The sequence below is a fragment of the Fukomys damarensis genome, unplaced genomic scaffold, assembly GCF_012274545.1.
Source record: "Fukomys damarensis isolate Sample0158 unplaced genomic scaffold, DMR_v1.0_HiC HiC_scaffold_38, whole genome shotgun sequence".
Lineage (NCBI taxonomy): Eukaryota > Metazoa > Chordata > Mammalia > Rodentia > Bathyergidae > Fukomys > Fukomys damarensis.
The window spans coordinates 29,022,875-29,041,565 of NW_022900950.1; the positions used below are offsets into that span (position 1 = coordinate 29,022,875).

Consider the following 18,691-nt stretch of genomic DNA (forward strand, 5'->3'; position numbering starts at 1 on the left):
AAAAAAAAAAAAAAAGGAAAGGGGAAAAGAAAAGAAGATTAAAACAGTTGTAAATAAAGGGCGGGGGGCTTGCACACTACACAGCCAAGCCAAAAATCCAAAACCGTTGCTCTCTCTGCAGTCATTTCTCAGTGTCCTTAAAATGAAATGGAAAAATCTCAAAATCTTCAAGGCCTGGTATGATCTGGGACATCTCCAAATCCATGTTGGGCCCATTTTTTCATTTTAGTGATCCTGACCCACTGTCAAACAAATAACATTTACTGCTAAGTACAAGTGTATAAATACAAATTGAAAGTTTCAGAAAAACTCATACTTTATGGGATACATTTTGCTAATTTCTTGGCTAGTCCCTTTCATTTTTAAAAATCCTGCTGTGACTTGCTAAATATTTTTAATACCCCTTTAATGGTCTTAGTCTTAGTTTGAAAAGTACTGTCCTAGTCTTTCCTCAGTGGCCATGACTGATCCTTCCCCCATGAGGGCAGTTTCCTTGACTTGACTTCCTCCTCCTCCCCATACCTAGCTAATTCCTAGTATGCTTTTGGAATTCAAATACTGTAGTCTCTTCCCAGAGAGGCCTTTTCTGACCTTCCACTCTAGGGGAGATTTCCATTCAAATAGTACCTGGTAGTACTTAGAACACATTTGTAATCAGTTTATATATTCATTGTTTACTTGTTGATGGTTTAACACCAGCCTTAGAATGTAAGCTCCACAACGGTAGAGATCTTTTCATACTTATTTTCCAGTAGGCACAGTACCTGAAGTTTCATTGAGTGAATGAACAATTAATAAACTTCTGAAGATAGAGTCTGCGTCTTTACCACTCCCTTCTCATTTCCTAGGAGCTGCTTGGTATAGAGAAAGATCTTTAATAAATACTTGCTGAATGAGTAAGTGAATTATTAGTAATAAAGTAGAATTTACTTAAGCTTTAGAAAGGCTTGGATAAAGTAAAAGGAAAGATGATTTAACGTGTCCACTGAGTATTGGTTAGGAGACCACCTGACTCTTTTAAGTACCACTTGGTCATTTGGTCTCTTGAGGTAAATAATTTTGGGGGAGTTACTCTCCATGTTGCAGTTCCATTTGGGGAAGGAATATAATAATATACTGTATTTCCCTTAAATTTGTTGAATTGTGTCAAGTGTTTAGCATCAGGTATTTTCTAAGTGCTCCATATAAGACATTATATTAGTTCCCATATCTATATTAAGGCAGGCAGGGAAGTTTAATATTTGTGACCTGCTGCTTTTCTATATCATGTTCTATTATGACTTTGTCAGATAACACTGGATTGAGTGAATAATTAATTGGTCAAGTCTAGAGTAGCATTTTTCTTTTTTTGAGACAAGGTCTCACTATGTAGTTCTGACTGCCCTGGAACTCACTGTGTAGCCTTGGTCTCGAACTCACAGTGATCCTCCTGTCTCAGCCTCAGTGCTGGGATTACAGGCATGTGCCCCCATGCCCGGCTACTTTAGTTTTTGTTTTTCTTTTTTTAATTGAGTTTATTGGTACATTTTAGGTATACAGTACAGTTGCATTCATTGTTGGGATCTTGTACCTCTACATGACATGTCTTGGTTCTCATTTTTTCCCTTTGTCCCTGTCCTCTCTTCACTCCCTCCTCCCCTCCCCTCCCCATTTACAAACACTTTATTTCCATCTTTTCATTTTCTCACATTTTTTTCTTTTCCCTTATTACCTACTTTTGTTTTCCTTAAAGCAATTATTGCACTTTAATGTATTTCCTTGGTAATATTTTCCTTTAGATAGTAGAATTATGCCTTCAAAATCTAAAAACACCCACTTTTCTAGCCCACATTATACACACAACAGATACAAAGTAATAGTATTTCAGATTACCACCACCAGTTAAAGCCAAATTTTTTTGCATATTATTTCTCTTTTTTTCTTTTTAGTTGTCTTACATGTTGTTTGAGCATACAGTCATTTTATACTATGCTGTGTCTATTCTGTTTTTAGTTTTTTTTTTAATTATAATAAATATCCTTACTTTGTCATCAAGACCTTGCATTCTTTCTCTGCCTCTCTTGTGCTCTTTGTTGCACCCATTTGCTCCACCCACATTTTTTTTTTTTATTTACTTATTTTATTGTGTTTTTTTGAGATGGGGGCTTCACTGTGTTGATCAGGCTGGCCTCGAACTGACTGCATAGTCCAAGATGGCCTCAAATTTGTGGTGAGCCTCCAGCCTCAGCCTCCTGAGTGTTGGGATTATTGGCATACACCACCATGCCCAGCTTCTACACACATTTTAAAGCCAGTTGTGAACTAACACAATACAATATTCTCACTCCCTTTATCTACTCAGTGTTGATCCATCTTAGGTTCCAACTTCTTAATAAACTTCTCTGTCTCTGCTAATAACACTAGTTAGCTTGGTTACCTAAAATTTCTGGAATATCTGAGTTCCATCATTTGGTACTTAATTATTTGCCTTATTGAAAGTTTGAATTTCTACTCAATTCACAGCACTTCCTTTAAATGTCTAATGTGTGTAGAAAACAATGGCTCTATGGGTTGATTATGGAATTGATGGTACCTGGACTTACATAACTTGGGGAACTTAAGTACTTAAGTAACTGTTCTGGCTTGGTTTGCAGTTATTTTTGTTATTTTATCCCCCATATTCTTTGAATAAGGGCTGTTTTGTTTAGTCAGCTTGTACACCTCTGCTATTTGTGGCATACTGTTTTATGTACATTGTTTTTATTTGAATTTATAAGTATTACCAATAGCAGTAGTAGCAACACTTAATGAATTTAATTTTCCCTGCATAATTTCTTAACCTTCTTTAAAAACCCTGGTAAGTGGGTACTAATAATGTTTATTTTTGCAGATAAAGAAATTAAGGCTCAAAAAAAAAATAATGTCATGTAATTAACAGCACATGTAGCTACTGGTACTGGAACTCAGACACAACACTTCTGCCTCTTCTTTACATTGAAATCTCCAGGGTTTTTAATATTTTTAAGTGACATTAGGTTCTCATACTGATTTATGTCTTTATGGAGGGCCAGAAAGAATTAATAAATATATGGGGTAATAGGATTTCCAATTAAGTTGTGCCAATTGTTGTTATCTCTGTTAACTCTCCTATATGATCCTTGAAGTGTCAAATTGTCAAAATTTTTATTTTCATAATTTATCCTTCCTCCTGAAGATAGCAAATTTGAGCCTCTGAGGCTTAATAAGAACAGTTATAAAGTTGTGAACTTCATTCATATTCACTTGTTTTTAATCAGCTGTCTCTTTTAGCTTTTCAGAAGCTCTCTGCAGAGAGTTTGTGCTGATGAACACATAATCTTGGTAGAGTAATTTTGTTTTGCTTTTAATTTTTGCCTGGATCAATTTACCACCCGCCATCCTCCCTAAAATTTTCATTGGGTGAGGCAAGATAGCATACTTCCCTCTCCCATTAAAATGGTAATATACAATTGAGAGGTGGTAAAGACAACATAAAATAGCTTTTCTCTTTGTTCCTATGTCTTTGTATGAATACTTGGGGGAACAATTGAATTTAAAACTGTGAACTGTACTTGAATAGATTAAAAGGAAAATGATCCACATTCATAAAATTTCTTATGGCCATTTAAAAATATACTAGACTTCAAACAAATAGTGATAAAAGCAGAATCTGTGCAATCCTTGCTCATTAAGTTGAGCTACAGACTATTTTTCTTAAAGCCTTGTTTTTGGTGGTTTTTTTTTTTTTTTTTTTTTTTTTTTTTAAAAAAAAAAAATTTTTATTTTTTTACTATTTTTCTTAAAGCCTTGTTTTTGGTGGTTTTTTTTTTTTTTTGTATTGTATTTAGAACAGAAAAATATTTTAATTTGTTTGATTAAAGGCAAATTTTTTGTTGCTTCCTTTTCTTTTGAATCTTAGCTGTCTTAGATAGGTTATATAAATGAAAACCTTAAAGGGCTGGGGATTTAGCTCAATGGTTTTGCTGCCTGCCTGGTAAGCACAAGGGCCAGAATTCGATCCCCAGTACCAAAAAAGAAAACCTTAAAGAGTTAATTTTTATTTTTAAGTAAAATGTCAGATTTAGTAGACTTTGCTTTTTTTTTTTTAATAAGCACCCCTTCTTTGGGGCTCAATTTTGGAACTCTTGGAAGCACCATGACTCCAGCAACTACGTCTGCTCCTTCTGGTTTTGGAACTGGACTCTTTGGATCTAAGCCTGCCACTGGGTTCACTCTAGGAGGAACAAATACAGGTAAAAAGGAATGTCATATTTTCAGGGGTAGACTTGGTATGTTTTTGGTTTTCATCTTTTCTTGTAAGAGATTGTCATTAGTGTTAGATCTAAAAAGGAGTGAATACTAAGGTTAAAAGGATACAGAGATTTGTAAATAAGATTGAATGATAAGCCCAGTTATCTCCTATGATCTACTCAAGTGTAAGGGAAGGAGGCAGTCAGTGTGTATCCGGAGGTGTCAGTATCTCTGTGTCTCTCTGTCTCTGTCTCTATCCAGTAATTAAAGATCTTTTTTTTAAATATAGTGATGTCAGGTGATTTACATTTTTATATTAAACAATATAATACAAGGCTTTTCCTTTTCAAATGTTGTTTAAGCCAACTTTACCAGTTTGGGAGATTAACTAATGTAACATATATTGAAGTCAGCATTTTCTAGATGTTTTAAAATTTTATATTAAAACCATTGTTTCAATGGAAAAAGGGCAGGAGGTAAAGAACACAAAGGTTTCTGGTGGACATTTCAGTAATAGAAAAGTTTTTTTAATAATAACTGAAAAATATTTCACTGGAGGTAACCATTTAAAAAATTTGCTTCCTTATTTACATTTTATTCTCTGCCCTCCAAGCCTCTTGCACTCTGTTGCCACCATTGGCATTGACCTTCCATCTTTGAGTACAGCACTTTTCACAGCCATACTCAGAAAAATGAAGAAAAAAGCAGGGAAGCAGCTCTTTGAGACACTTTTGTGTGCCAGTGTTCTGTTTGTAGTAGCTTCCCCCCGTCTTTGCTTAATTTTGTTATAAGCAATAGTTGTTCACATTTCTAACCCTTATCTTCCTGTTTTCTAATTAATATAATTGTATGCAGTAATATGAAACCCAGTGCTATAGGAAAAATGCTGATGTAAGGGTTATAGTAGCAGAAGTAAGGTATCTTAGTAAAAGCATTATCAGTCTCAGAGGGTGATTTCTTTATAGTGAATCAAAAGAATGCCATGTTCATTGATGTTTAAATTTTATTTCTCTTTTTGTCCCCAGGAATAGCAACAACTGTAGCTTCAGGATTAACTCTGGGTAAGGAATTTTTGATGAAAAATCCCAATGCAAATGAATTGAGTGATCATTCTATTCTTTTCTTTTCCAGTACTTCACTGAACTGGGGTAAAGAATATAAAGAATTGAGTATAGATTCCAGACGGTGACTTTTCATAAATTTTTCAGTATTGATTACTTAAAGAATACCCCTATATCATACACTATTGACAGAAGTGTTTTAAACATAGAAATGGCTTTTGATATAGAAGTTGATTTCATATTACTTTTTCTACCATTTGACCTTTTAGTGGACAAGGCACCAAATTATACTCCAGAAATCTTGGAAGTAAGAATACTGGTTAACCTCTATAGTAGTTGTGAAGTCTTATAATAAATACCCAGGAACAAAACTTTTAGTGAATCTTGTAGATGGGTGTGGTGGCACATGTGTGATGTTGGAGGCTGAGGCAGGGAGATTAAAAGTTTGAGCTCAGCTTGGGCATCTTAGCAACTTAGTGAGACTCTATCTCAAAATAAAGGGCTGAAGATACAGCTTAGTACAAAGGCTGTGGGTTCAATCCTTATTACCACCAGAGAACAAAAACACTATTGTAGCACTGATGTGGGGATTAGCTCAGTGGAGAGCATTTGCCTAGCATGTGTGTGACTGTGGGTTTCATCCCCATCACTGCAAAACAACAAAAGATATTGAGAATATTGGACTAAGTTTTTGGGTTCCCTTGCAACTCAAAAACATGTTTCTGCAGTCGTTTGCTGAAGGAAATGTAAATAGGATTTAAAGAAAGAATGGAAGGATACTGAAAAATCCTTAAAATTGAGATTAAATTAAGGATTTGAAGATTTTGTTGACTTGGATACAATTTATCTGATCAGCATACCTGTTACAACCACCGAAGTTTTAGACAGGATTGGATACAGTCTTATTTTCTGAAGTTATTGGACCTGTCTGCATGCTTTTGAAGGATTGTGCTCCAGCAGGAACTTCTAGTTGTGATCAGGGCAGTCTATCCAAAAACTAGCTTTTGACTGCTTCTCTCAGAGATTTTAGGAGACACTTTAATGTAGGTCATTCATGTTTTGTTTTGTTTTGTTTTTTTTTATTTGAGACCAGGTCTCACTCTGGAAATCAGACTGGCCTTGCACTCGCTGTGTAGATCACCCTGGCCTCAAACTTATGGCAGTGCACCTCAGCCTCCTCGGTGCTGGGATTGCAGGCCTGCACTTGGTCCTCATTGATGCATTTTTAAACTTGGTAATGTTTAAGCAGTTACTGCTTCCTCACTCTGTGGCTAAGAACCTACACAATGCCTTGAACAATCAGTATTGGCTTGAATTTGCAGTGGTATTGATAATGAGGATGGTAATGATGATGTCAGGACCTGGTAAATGTGTAAGCAAGACATCTGTTACAAAGAGGAGTAATTCAAGAATATTAACATGTAATCTGTGTTCGTTTCTTTTCTCGTTGCTGAGACAAAATACCTGGCATCCAAGATTAGAGGGGAAGGAGTTTGTTTGGCTTACAGTTTGTACAGGTTTCAGTCCATAGTCATCTGGCTCTGAGACAGGGATGGCAAACAGATATTGCAGAGGAGAAACATGGCACACACAAGGTACCAAAAGTAACAAGAAATTTTAACAGCATCCTTCTGCCCCTTTTATCTTATTCAGTCTACCAGAATTAGGCCAGTGCCATACTAATCACTCACATGTAGTGATGTAGTAATCACACGCCCTTAACCCCAGCATTACGCATCCAGATTCAACTACCTCTGAAAAAGTCTTACCTCATCTGCATGAAACTTTGGGGGGACATCTAAACACAAACCACAACAGAATCTGATAAATGGCACTAACAGGCATAAGAAAAATACTGAAGGCAGAGGAGAAAGTAAGTTTATTTCAGGGGGCGGGACCCAATCTAGATAGAAATGTAGAAAGTGCAAAATCTTAGTCACTAAAGTATCCAGAATATGTAAAATATTTGCTTTTGGAGCTTAAGATTCAGAGATGGAAATGGTTATAAGAATTGAGATCTGAGGAGTTGGTTGGGACTGGACTAGAAGGGAGAATTATGTGCCTGTTGTTCAGACTATTTTAGTGGCACTGTAGAGCTAAGGGAACTTTATGTTGAGCAAAATTACCAAGATTTTCTTTTTTTTAAGGTAATTGAGGTAATTCTAAGAATAGAAGTTGGAAGAAACTGGCAGAGAACCTAAGAGGCTGTTGTAATAGTGCTTGAGAGAGAGATGTCTCAAATGAAGATGTTTGAGAATTATAATTCATAGGTGTTTCTGAAGTAGAAATGGCAGAATTTGTAACTAATGGAATGCAGATGAAGAGATAGGAAAATTGTGGTTTCTTTCTTTTTTTGAGCCGGTGAATGGATCAACATGGGTTTAGCATAGTTGAGCTTTTTTTCTTTACTCTTGTGTTTTTGTTTTGGTGAGATAAGTAGGAGTCCGAAGGGATAGCAAGGTAGAGCCAGTCTGCAGAGATTCAGGTAGATGTAGATTGAGATTTCTGTACATGTAGTTGGGATGATGAAAGTGTGTGAGATCATTGGAGAAATAGGGAGCAGAAGTAAGTCTCAGGAGAATTTCGTTTAAGATAAAAAGAACAGAGGACAAAGATCTACAAATGAGGACTGGAAACAAGTAATAGGGGTAGGGAGAGAGCTGAGACTGTCAGAGGAACCAGAGGAAAGAGGATTTCTAGAAATAGAGAATGGTTTATTTACATGGTCTTGGAGAGGTGGGACAGTTGTTCCTCTGAGAGTTAAGGGGGAGAAGAAGTAAAAGAAATGCTCTATTAGTTAAGTCTAGGTGTAGGATTGAAATTGATCAAAATGTTATTTTGATTGGGGTCATTTTTGCTTTTGTTAACCTAAACAACTATCTTTTCAGTGTTTATATTTTCTGTTTTTTTCTCATATGTACATCCTTCTCAACAGAAAATAGAATCAGAAACTTTCAGGAATTCTGACAGAAACCTGTGTGTGTGTGTGTGTGTGTGTGTACACATATATCTTATATATACCTAAGGTAAAATTAGTTTTTATTTATTTTTTAAAACAGGAACACCAGTAACTACATCTGCATCCACAACAGGCTTCAGTTTAGGATTCAGTAAACCGGCAGCATCTGCTACACCATTTGCTCTGCCTATTACTTCTACCTCAGCTAGTGGTCTTACTCTTTCATCTGCTCTGACATCAACTCCAGCAGGTGAGACAGAATCTGAGAAGGTTGGATTTCACAGTTAAATTTAAATTTTATTTAGAGAACTTAGGTATAAATCTTTATTGAACATTGTGTACTTTGGAAAGCATTTATTTTAATCATTCAGCAATTTTGACTTACCAGTTTATTGATTGAAAAGAAGAAAAGTCAGCATTGGTCATTGTGGCAGAAAAGCCCATCTTGGAAGATGATCTCTCAGCAAAACCAGGGCATGAGGTTAGATCAATAAAATGTAAAGCTGTTATTAATAGCTTTATCTTCAAGGAGCTATTTGGTGCCGAGGAAGGATAATGATTATGTAAGAATTAAGACTATAAATTTTACCTGGCTTAGGATTCATTTAATTTTGACAGTGGATTTGGTACCTGGGTAGAAAATGCCTTATTGCTGTCTGGAGTCAGTTATTATCTGGTACTAGTTTAATTCTGCACAGAGCCCTTCTGTCACTGATGTTCACTTTGAAATTACTGGTCTGTATTTTTAAATATATATGATTTTATCTTTAGCAAGTACTTTTTTTCCAGAGTCAATTTTGACATAGAAATCATTTTTTAAAAATTTACTTGTTTTTTTCTATGATATATTGCCTTTTTATGGATTACAGTCTCATTTTTTTAATAGCATCTACAGGATTTACTCTAAATAATTTGGGAGGAACAACATCTACAACTACAACTGCGTCTACAGGTCTTTCATTAGGGGGAACCCTAGCTGGTTTGGGAGGTTCACTTTTCCAGAGTACAAACACAGCATCATCAGGTAAATTGCTAGTATTTATTCTCTAGGATAATAATTACATTTAAATAATATGTTGTCTGTATTGTGGCTTTTTGAGCTAATCACTTTTTAATGCTATGTGTTTTCCTTTTAGTATAAAAGCAATTATACAATAATGTTTTTCATATAATTATACAATATGAAAGCAATTATACAATAATGTTTTTCATATAATTGGATATCTTAGTTATATTTTGGAAGTACATTCTCTTTGCTCAATGTTGACTATTAAAAAGGGGGTAAACCTATCTAGAGTTAGAAAACTATTCCAGAGAAACTTTTCTTTTTAATAAATATCAGGTAAATAATCTCGGAGAGGGTTAGAGTATATAGGTCAGTGGCAGAGCAGTTGCCTAGTATTCATGAATCCTTTGTTTAATCCCCAGCACTGGGGGGAAGAAGTCTTAGATTGTAGCCTAATGTCATTGGAAGGCAACTTGTTAAGTCCACAATTCTAGGAATACTTGTTCATTATAGAAGTCAGGAAAAAGGACACTAGTGTGCTTTTGAAGATTATTTAAAAATATAGATATCAAATGCTTTCATTATATAAGTAGGCAAAATACTAAAGTATTAGTTCTCAAGGCACAGTATACTAAGTGTTTTAAATCCCAGATTGATTCCTCATTTCATGTTCATTATGCTATTTGCTGCATTTTAAGGATTTTGTATATATGTTTTAGATATTTGCTATAGCTATTGCTGGTATAAGAAATTTATATTTTGATAACCAATGAGTTTTGTGGGAGCATGAAAAACTTTCTTGTTGTTTGAAGAATTGTATAATTACCTAGAAGTGTAAAATCAAAAAGTGTAGTTTAACAGTTTAGGAAAAGTTGTTATATTGAAATTATAGAATTTCCAATATTTAGATAATAGCAGCTGTTTACTTTTTGTGGAATGCCTAATACATGTCTAATACTTGACCTAGTTGTATAGGAGAGATGAAGAAATGTGACTTGGTGTTTTCTATTGAAGAAGTTATAGTTCCTTTTTTGTCCCCTTATTCAGATACTAATTTGATGAAAAAAAAAATTGAGGTCATCATCAGGGATGGTAAGGCATGGGCCTAGATAGAAATTTTTGGTGCTGCAAATTTGCGTTAATCTAAAGTTGTTAATTTTTGTCATTATTGTCTAATTTTGTAGGTACTCAAAATGCCTTCTAATAACCAAATCATGAGATGACTAATGTACATTTCTTTGCAGGATAAATATTAAATATCTCATAAAAATTCCTATAAAAGCAAAAATAATAGAAAAGTGGCAGAGCCTCATTTTATCTATCTTTTTCTTGAGTTTTAAAATGTATTTGGATTCTTCTTAGACTCATGACGTAGTATGTAATGCTGATTTTGTGCTTATATTAAGATTACCATTGATTTTTTTTAAAAAAATTATTGTAAGTTGAGTATTCCTTTCCGAAAATGCTTGGAGCCAGAAATGTTTCAGTTTTTTTGAAGTTTTCCAATTTTGGTATATTTACAAAGATGATTTATCATTTGAGCATCAAAGATAGAATATAGAATGCTCAACAGATCATTTCAAATAGTGGATTTTTTGAATTAGGCTAAACTGATTTAATAGTAGTTACTTATTTAGCTGTGTTTCTGTCACACATTTTTCAGAATTTAAATCTAATTTTCATTTATCCCATGCTATCAACTTCTTCTGCTTTACAAATAGATAACATCATCATAAATGTGTTATCTAAATGAACATCAGTTTAGTCTACTTAGGAATAGGTGCATTTATAGAAATACAGGTTTATCAACACAAGGTGTCTAAAATTAATGACTTATGATTAACTATAGTCCTTTTTATTCTTTTTGCCTGTGAGGTGAGATTGAAGTAAATAAAGTCAATTTCTTTTTTAACTAAATTTTCTAGAAAGAACTTGAAGTATTTAATTGTACTTAATGTATAATATACTTAAATCTTATAAAATCACACCACCATATTTTAAAATATGAAGTTCACAAATATAATTGGAAAATAACATGTATTCACTTGAAAATACATCAACTGAAACTGCTTTTGTAGAAAAACTTTAAAAATAACAAAAATTGAATATCTCTATCAAATTAACAAATACATTCTGGCCCTTTTAATAATGGAACAGCACATCATCCATAATACATATTACCATTGAATGTAAGTATGATTATCCGTCTTTGCCAAAAGCAATCTCTAGACTTGCCCCATACTTGCCTAAATCAAGTATGAAGAGACTCTGGGACCTAACTAAAATGCATTTGAGTGCTCCAGTTGGGAAAAATGGTTAACAGGTCTTTCAGTGGAATTGGTAAATGATGTTTGGTATATTTGCAGGTCTTGGACAGAATGCTTTAGGTTTGGCTTTGGGAACTACAGTACCCACTTCATCTGTAGGCAATGAAGGCCTTGGTGGTATAGATTTTAGTAGTTCATCAGATAAAAAGAGTAAGTATATTATTATAATTTTATCTTCTAACAGTACTTTCAGGAAACCCTAGGTTACTCAAATTTTCACTAGTAATATATTCAATAGGACGCTTCACTTTTAAGTTTGTTTACATTATTAATATTTCATGTATTTGAGCATTTAAAGCTCAATTTTTATAGATACCTTAGATTTGTGTAAGCCTTATGTAACTACCTTGATGTATGTATTAATAATGTATTTTAAAATTGGGATCATGATACATACATTTTATAATCTCTTCTTGCTCCTGCAGCCTATCAGAATCATTTGTCAGTGTTAGTAATTCAGTGAGCTTCATTTGTTTTACTTTGGAAAGGAATGAGAGAGTTAATTTCCCTTCTCCTTTGCCCCCATTCCCATCACCTTGCTTTCATGGCATGCATATGCTAGAGTTAAGCAAAAAGAATAAAAGTATCATGTACCACATCCCATTTCCTTTAATCTCGTAGATCTGGCAGAGGAGTCTTTGTTCTAGTATATGTGGTGCCGAAGTGAGCACTAGAGGAGTCTTTGTTAATCTAAAGGCAGTCTCTTTCCTACTAGTTATGTCAGTTAACTTTGGATCTGTATATCAGTGAGATTTAAGCAGATAAAGAGCAATAGGAAATAGAATTTGATAGAGGGTTATAGTATGGAGCAAAGCCTTGGCTCTTTTGAAAAATCAATAGGCCAGTATAGCTAATGCAGAAAGAGTAAGTTGCAGAGGCCATGTTTTAGATGACATAATTAAGTTTTGTCATTGTACTGAAGACAGTCAGCATCTGCAAAAGAATTTTGATAAGATTTATATTTTAAGATTAAGAGTATTCAAGGCCGCACATGGTGGCGCATGCCTATAATCCCAGCACTCGGGAGGCTGAGGCAGGAGGATCGCTGTGAGTTCGAGACCAGCCTGGGCTACATAGTGAGTTCCAGGTCAGTCTCAATACATAGTGAGACCCTGTCTCAAAAAACAAACAAACAAAAAAAATTCTGATAGCCATCTGGAAAGTACAATAATTTCAGAAAAGCAAGAATAGGCATAGGGAACCATTAGGATGCACTACTGAGGCAAAGTCAGATAAATCCAGTGGTCTGTGGTAGTCTAGAAATATAGGTCCAAGTTGCACTTGTTTGTTTGTACATAAATATAAAATACATTGTAGACGTTATCAAGGAGACAGTGAATTAGCTTAAAAATTAATGAATTATTTGATAAAATTAAATCTTTATTTTTATTGCTATGTCCTATCAGATCTAACACATCATTTGAGAGGTTGCCAATTTCAAAAATTTTTAATGAAGAAAATTTTTAGAATCAATGAAATGCTTCATAAATTTTAGGAAAAAATGATAATCTACTGGAAGAGGTAAAGTAAAACTCCTCGTACAAAGATGAAAGGCAAATGAAGTATTAAAAGTAAAATACCTGTGCCTGCTTGGCAAGTGCAAGGTCCTGCGTTCAATTTCTGGTACTGGAAAAAAAAAGTAAAATACTTGCCAGGCATGGTAACGTACCTGTAGTCCCAGTTACCCAAAGGATAAAACAGAAGGGTCAGAAGTAAACTAAGTGAACGCTCTCTAAAATAAAATTATAAGGGCTGAAGATATAGTGATATATAATATAGAGATATTAATGGTAGAGCATGCACAAGGCTCTAAATTCAATCCCCAGTGGTGCCCCCATGCCAAACCAAAGTAGTTCATTTTTAGATGTGTATTCTCTGACATTTTAACATCTTTAAAATCAAGATACATTTTACATGGGCCTAATTTAAAAATAGACACATACGATATCTATATGAGACAGCATTGTTTCACTTAATGTTGAAATAGCTTCAGAAATTAATAAGAAAAATATCTCAAGAAAACTTTACAACTCACATGAATAGGCTGTTCACAGAGGAAGAAATAACATTTATTAGATGAATATTTGAAGAAAATGTTTTACTTTACTAGTACCATGTGAAATAAGAATTTAAAATTTCAATGAAGTGGTGTTTTTCAGTTATGTGACTAGCAAAGCCATACTTTAAAACTATTATGTGCGTTGTAGAGGATGTGATTCCAGAGGTATTCTACTTGTGGTACATGGAAAGGTAAAATGAGGTGTTTTTAGGGATTACTAGACTGGACTTCAGGTAATTTGATATAGTATTTGATCCTGATAGGGCCTTAGGTATAAGATCTCTGGAGTTGAGCTAGTAGGCAGGATTATAAACCCCATACCAGATATTTTCTATGGAAGATAGTTGAAAAAAGAAGATTCTTGTTCTTGAAAGAAATAAATGCAAATGAGCTACAAAGTATATTTACTTATATATACACATGTTTCCATGATATTGTTTACAACAGTCAGGACATAGTAGAATGTTTAAGAGACAACTAAGAATTGCTTTCATTTATATTTATACTTTGTGTTAATTTAAAACATTTAGAATACATTGTTAAATTACATATTCATGAAGTATCTTGAATTTTCTAGGTGATAAAACAGGAACAAGACCAGAGTAAGTATATAATATAGTAAATTTTGAATAAGAGTTTTATATATTAAGTTGTAGACAGATGTTATAGTTCAAAGTAAATAGAAATGCCAGGCATGATGAAGCACTCTTGCAGTCTCAGCACTTGGGAGGCTGAGGCAAAAGGACCGTTGTGACTTCAAAGCTACATGGTGAGTTCAAGGCCAGTCTGAACTACAGAGCAAGACCCTGTCTTAGAAAAAAAGAAAGAAAAAAAGAAAGAAAACTAAATATAACCAAATACACATTTAGCAGAAAAACTTTTAAAATCAGTATTTATTTTATTTATTTATTTTGGTTTTTTAAGACAGGGTCTCACTACATAGTTGAGACAGACTTGGAACTCACTGTGTAGCCCAGGCTGGTCTCAAGCTCACAGTGATCCTCCTGCCTCAGCCTCCTGAGTGCTGGGATTACAGGCTTGTGCCATCACGCCCAGCTAAATCAGTGTTTATTAAGAATAAAATAAATACATATTTTAGAAATATTATGAAAGGTCAAATCTTCAATTTTTAAACTGTTTCTAGGAAAGTAATTGGCATTTTTACAAATAATACAAATAAGTACAAAATACAGTGTATTTGTTGTTTTTTGGAGGTATGACGTGTTGGACCCAGAGCCTTGTGCATGCTGAGCATGAACTGTACCACTGAGGTATATGTGCAGCCCTTAGAACATATGCATATATAAAAATCATCATGCCGGTATGCTCTCAATTCCTGATGACTTCAGTGAAGACAGTAGACTCTATATATATTGTATATAGACATGAAGATGATCATTATTTTTATATTTTTATTGCCAATTATATTTTCTTATCTAATTTGTATTACATTAAATCAGACATGTAAATAAATGATCAAGTTGAATTCTCACAAACATTTTGTGTGTATTTTAGTTTTATTTCAGATTACATCTACTATACAAAGTGCTTGGGTCACAAAAAGCATTTCAGAATTTGGAGTTTTTGGATTTTGGAATTTTTAACGATAGAATTTACAAGTTGAACATTACTAATCTGAAACCCCAAAACTTTAAAAGTTTAAATGAAGCTGAGAGAGACTGATATTTATCTAGAATTTTGAATCTTAACTTGTAATTCAATTACAGCAGGCCAAATTTTAGTTGTCCTGTTCTCATTATTTGTGATTCTTTTAAAATTTCATCTTGTGGTCATATTTTTCTATTCCCATGTATATTGAAGGACAAATTAAAGTTGTAATGAAATATTTCGATCATCTCATGAAAAGTTTTACAGATTTTAGTACAGATACTCCTCATTTAACACCTATCTTTTCAATAAGTATTTGGACTTAAGTTCTACCACTTGGATTTAAGACCCGTGCTCGGATTTAAGACACAGTAACATGAGCAGCAGAGTGGCCTTATTGTGGCTTCTTCAGTACAGACCAGTACTGTAATTTTTGCTGATTGTATTTTACAGTACTGTAGTTTTATATTCTCTTATATATTATAGTACTGCCTGTAAGAGTTACACAAATAAACGCAAAGTCATCAAGTAAAATTTCTTTTGACCATTACTTTGTTCTAAATATTGTAATGTACATACTACATGAAATTCTTCATTTAGCTACTAATTCATTTAATAACCTAGTCGGAGGTGTGGTACTCAGTCTTTATACAAGGAATGTCTATGAGAGCTTTAATATTTTTGAACCAAAGAAAATGTCAGAATCTTTGAACCAGCGGGAAAACTTAGTTCATCATCTCATCTGTAATGTTTTGATTTTTTTCTGCTTAGACATTAAGTTAAATGCTTATAAGTATTTATAATAAATGTCAGTCTTACATAAGAAATCTCAATGTCAATTAAGTGGCTAAAATTATTTTATAGATCAAGACATTTATTTTTTTATAAAAAAATTTGAAATCATCCAATGAAGCTATAAGTTGGGAATATTTGTTATATTTTCTCATATCTTAACACATACTCAATAAAACTGAGTTGTCAACTTTTATAAATCTCACTGGTATTAATATACTTGTGGCTTTTTTCTTAGGGATAGTAAAGCACTGAAAGATGAAAATCTACCTCCTGTCATTTGCCAGGATGTTGAAAACCTCCAGTAAGTGTCCAATACACTTAGATAATTACTACTTGAAGAATTCTGGAATATATGATAAGAGGAACATCTCTTCCTTTTAAACATTTTAACTGGTTAAAGATTTAATGCTTTTAAAAATCAGAAAGCATCAAAACAGGAATTAAAATTCTGTAACTGCCATTCTCTTAAAAAATACAAGTTAATAAATGTTTTAGTTTTTTAAAACACTTTGACCAAAGTATTTTAAATATGTTTTCTTTTTCTGTAGAAGATTGAAAGTGTGTTTTCTTAAAGATCAGTTTTTTTTTTTTATAGGAAATTTGTGAAGGAACAAAAACAGGTTCAAGAAGAAATTAGTAGAATGTCTTCGAAAGCAATGCTTAAAGTACAAGAAGATATTAAAGCTCTGAAACAGCTTCTCTCATTGGCTGCCAGTGGATTGCAAAGAAACACTCTCAATATTGACAAACTGAAAATAGAAACTGCTCAGGTATACTGACTTACAGCCATTCTGCCATACATAGGATAGGAGTTTTTTCTATATTGGAAATAGAAATTTAATTATTAAATTTGACATTAACATACTCTAAGAAAACCAGGTACTTCATGTACTTTTAAATTGCCGTAATAGTTACTAGTTTTTAATGAGTGTTTATTACAAGGCAGTATTCTGAACAATTTATAGCTATTACCTAATTTAGTTTTCATGACCTCCTATTGAGACAAGTACTGTTCTCCTTATTACATACATAAGAAAACAGACATAGGACTTTGTTAATCAGTTGAAAATCCTCAATTCACATTCTGGTAATCCAGCTTTAGAGTTTATGCCCTTAACTACTTTTGTTTTATAAGAATATCTGCTAGCTAAATTGATCTTTGATACAAGAGGAAGGATACCTAGCCAGAAAATACTTTGTAACCTATCAGTTATTAAATAGAAACTAAATGCTTTGTAGATATTAAACTTGATGACTTGGGGGTCTTAGATAAGATTTTAGTTAATAAAAATAGTAATGAGCCTAGTATCTTCTGTCACTTGTGCCTACTTGTTTTTCCCCCTCTTGCATAATATACAATATTCATTGAATATAATGTGTAGTGAGGAGGAAGAATGGTGATAGATGATTTACTTGTATTTTATATATTATAATTAGAAAATATACTTAATAAGGCCAGGGATTTAGCTCAGTGGTTCCGCTACCTGCCTCGCAAGCACAAGGTCCTGAGTTCGATTCCCAGTACTAATATATATATATTGCACACATATATACATACATACATATATACATACATACATATACATACTGATCTCATCACAAACATATTGATGACTTACCCTAAAATTATTCCTGGCCAGGTGTTGTGGTTTATGCCTGTAATCCCAGCTCTTGGGAGGCTGAGGCAGGAGTATTACCATGAGTTCAAGGCTAGCCTGGGTTACATAGTGAATTCAAGGCCAGACCGAACTACATAGTGAAACCCTGCCCCACCCCCCCACACACAAAAAAATTGTTCCTGATCTGTTAATAAATTTGATGTGAAAACCCTTTTTCCTGTGGGCTTATAAGAATGCTGTCTTATTATCATAAGTAAAGTAATCGTATTTTAACTAAAATTTTTAAAGACACTTATATGTGTCGTTGGAAAATAACTCTGATCGCTTACAAATTCTTTGGTTAAATATGAATACCCCCCCTTGTTTTCTTCCTACTTATTTTTTCTTTTTCATCAGATGGGTACTTTGTAGGAGAAAGAAAATGTAGTTGTACTTTAGATGGGAGAATAGGCTCAATTAAACATTACATGAATTTATAAATTTCATGTGTAAAATAATTTATAAATAAATGACAATTAGCAAAATATAATGGAGTTAAAGTTGAGAAAAAAATCACTACATAGGACTCATTGTAACTAAAATGAGATATTCCATTTACAAATAATGTGTGGAGTCTCATATGTAGGAAACTTGTTAATTGTCTTTTATAGATAAAAGTCAATAGGGCAAATGAAATAATAAACAATTTAGATAGAGCATGAAGGTAGAAAAGAAAGAAGGTTAGGAATCAAAATTTCCTTAAGGAAAGATAAATTTGATCTAAGATTACCCTTAACTACTAATATACAGAAATGTCGTCCTCTACCCAGAGTCTGATGAATTACCATTGCAAAAAATGTTCTGAATCTCTTGTGAAATTAATAATCTTATTTAACCATAAATATTTCTTCAAAGGTATTCTGAGAAATAATAAGCAAACTTATGGTAAGGAGCAGTGTATACCGAAATCTTTTAGAAGCCAAGTCTCTTTTATATACACCTCATTTTGGGGGTAATTTATCTCAAGTTT

The 18,691-nt window shown here is 33.4% G+C and overlaps 1 protein-coding gene across 3 annotated transcripts in view; it reads left to right on the plus strand.

Moving 5' to 3' along the window:
- The window catches only part of Nup58 (nucleoporin 58), a 37,694-nt gene that overhangs the window by 1,716 nt on the left and 17,287 nt on the right, over nt 1–18,691 (plus strand). For all 3 annotated transcript variants that reach the window (XM_010623797.3, XM_010623795.3, XM_010623798.3), the window contains exons 2-9: nt 4,111–4,250; nt 5,274–5,309; nt 8,369–8,518; nt 9,155–9,292; nt 11,641–11,751; nt 14,238–14,262; nt 16,299–16,364; nt 16,659–16,833. In XM_010623797.3, coding sequence (XP_010622099.1) covers nt 4,111–4,250; nt 5,274–5,309; nt 8,369–8,518; nt 9,155–9,292; nt 11,641–11,751; nt 14,238–14,262; nt 16,299–16,364; nt 16,659–16,833 — 841 coding nt within the window. The remainder of the gene's footprint in view (nt 1–4,110; nt 4,251–5,273; nt 5,310–8,368; nt 8,519–9,154; nt 9,293–11,640; nt 11,752–14,237; nt 14,263–16,298; nt 16,365–16,658; nt 16,834–18,691) is intronic.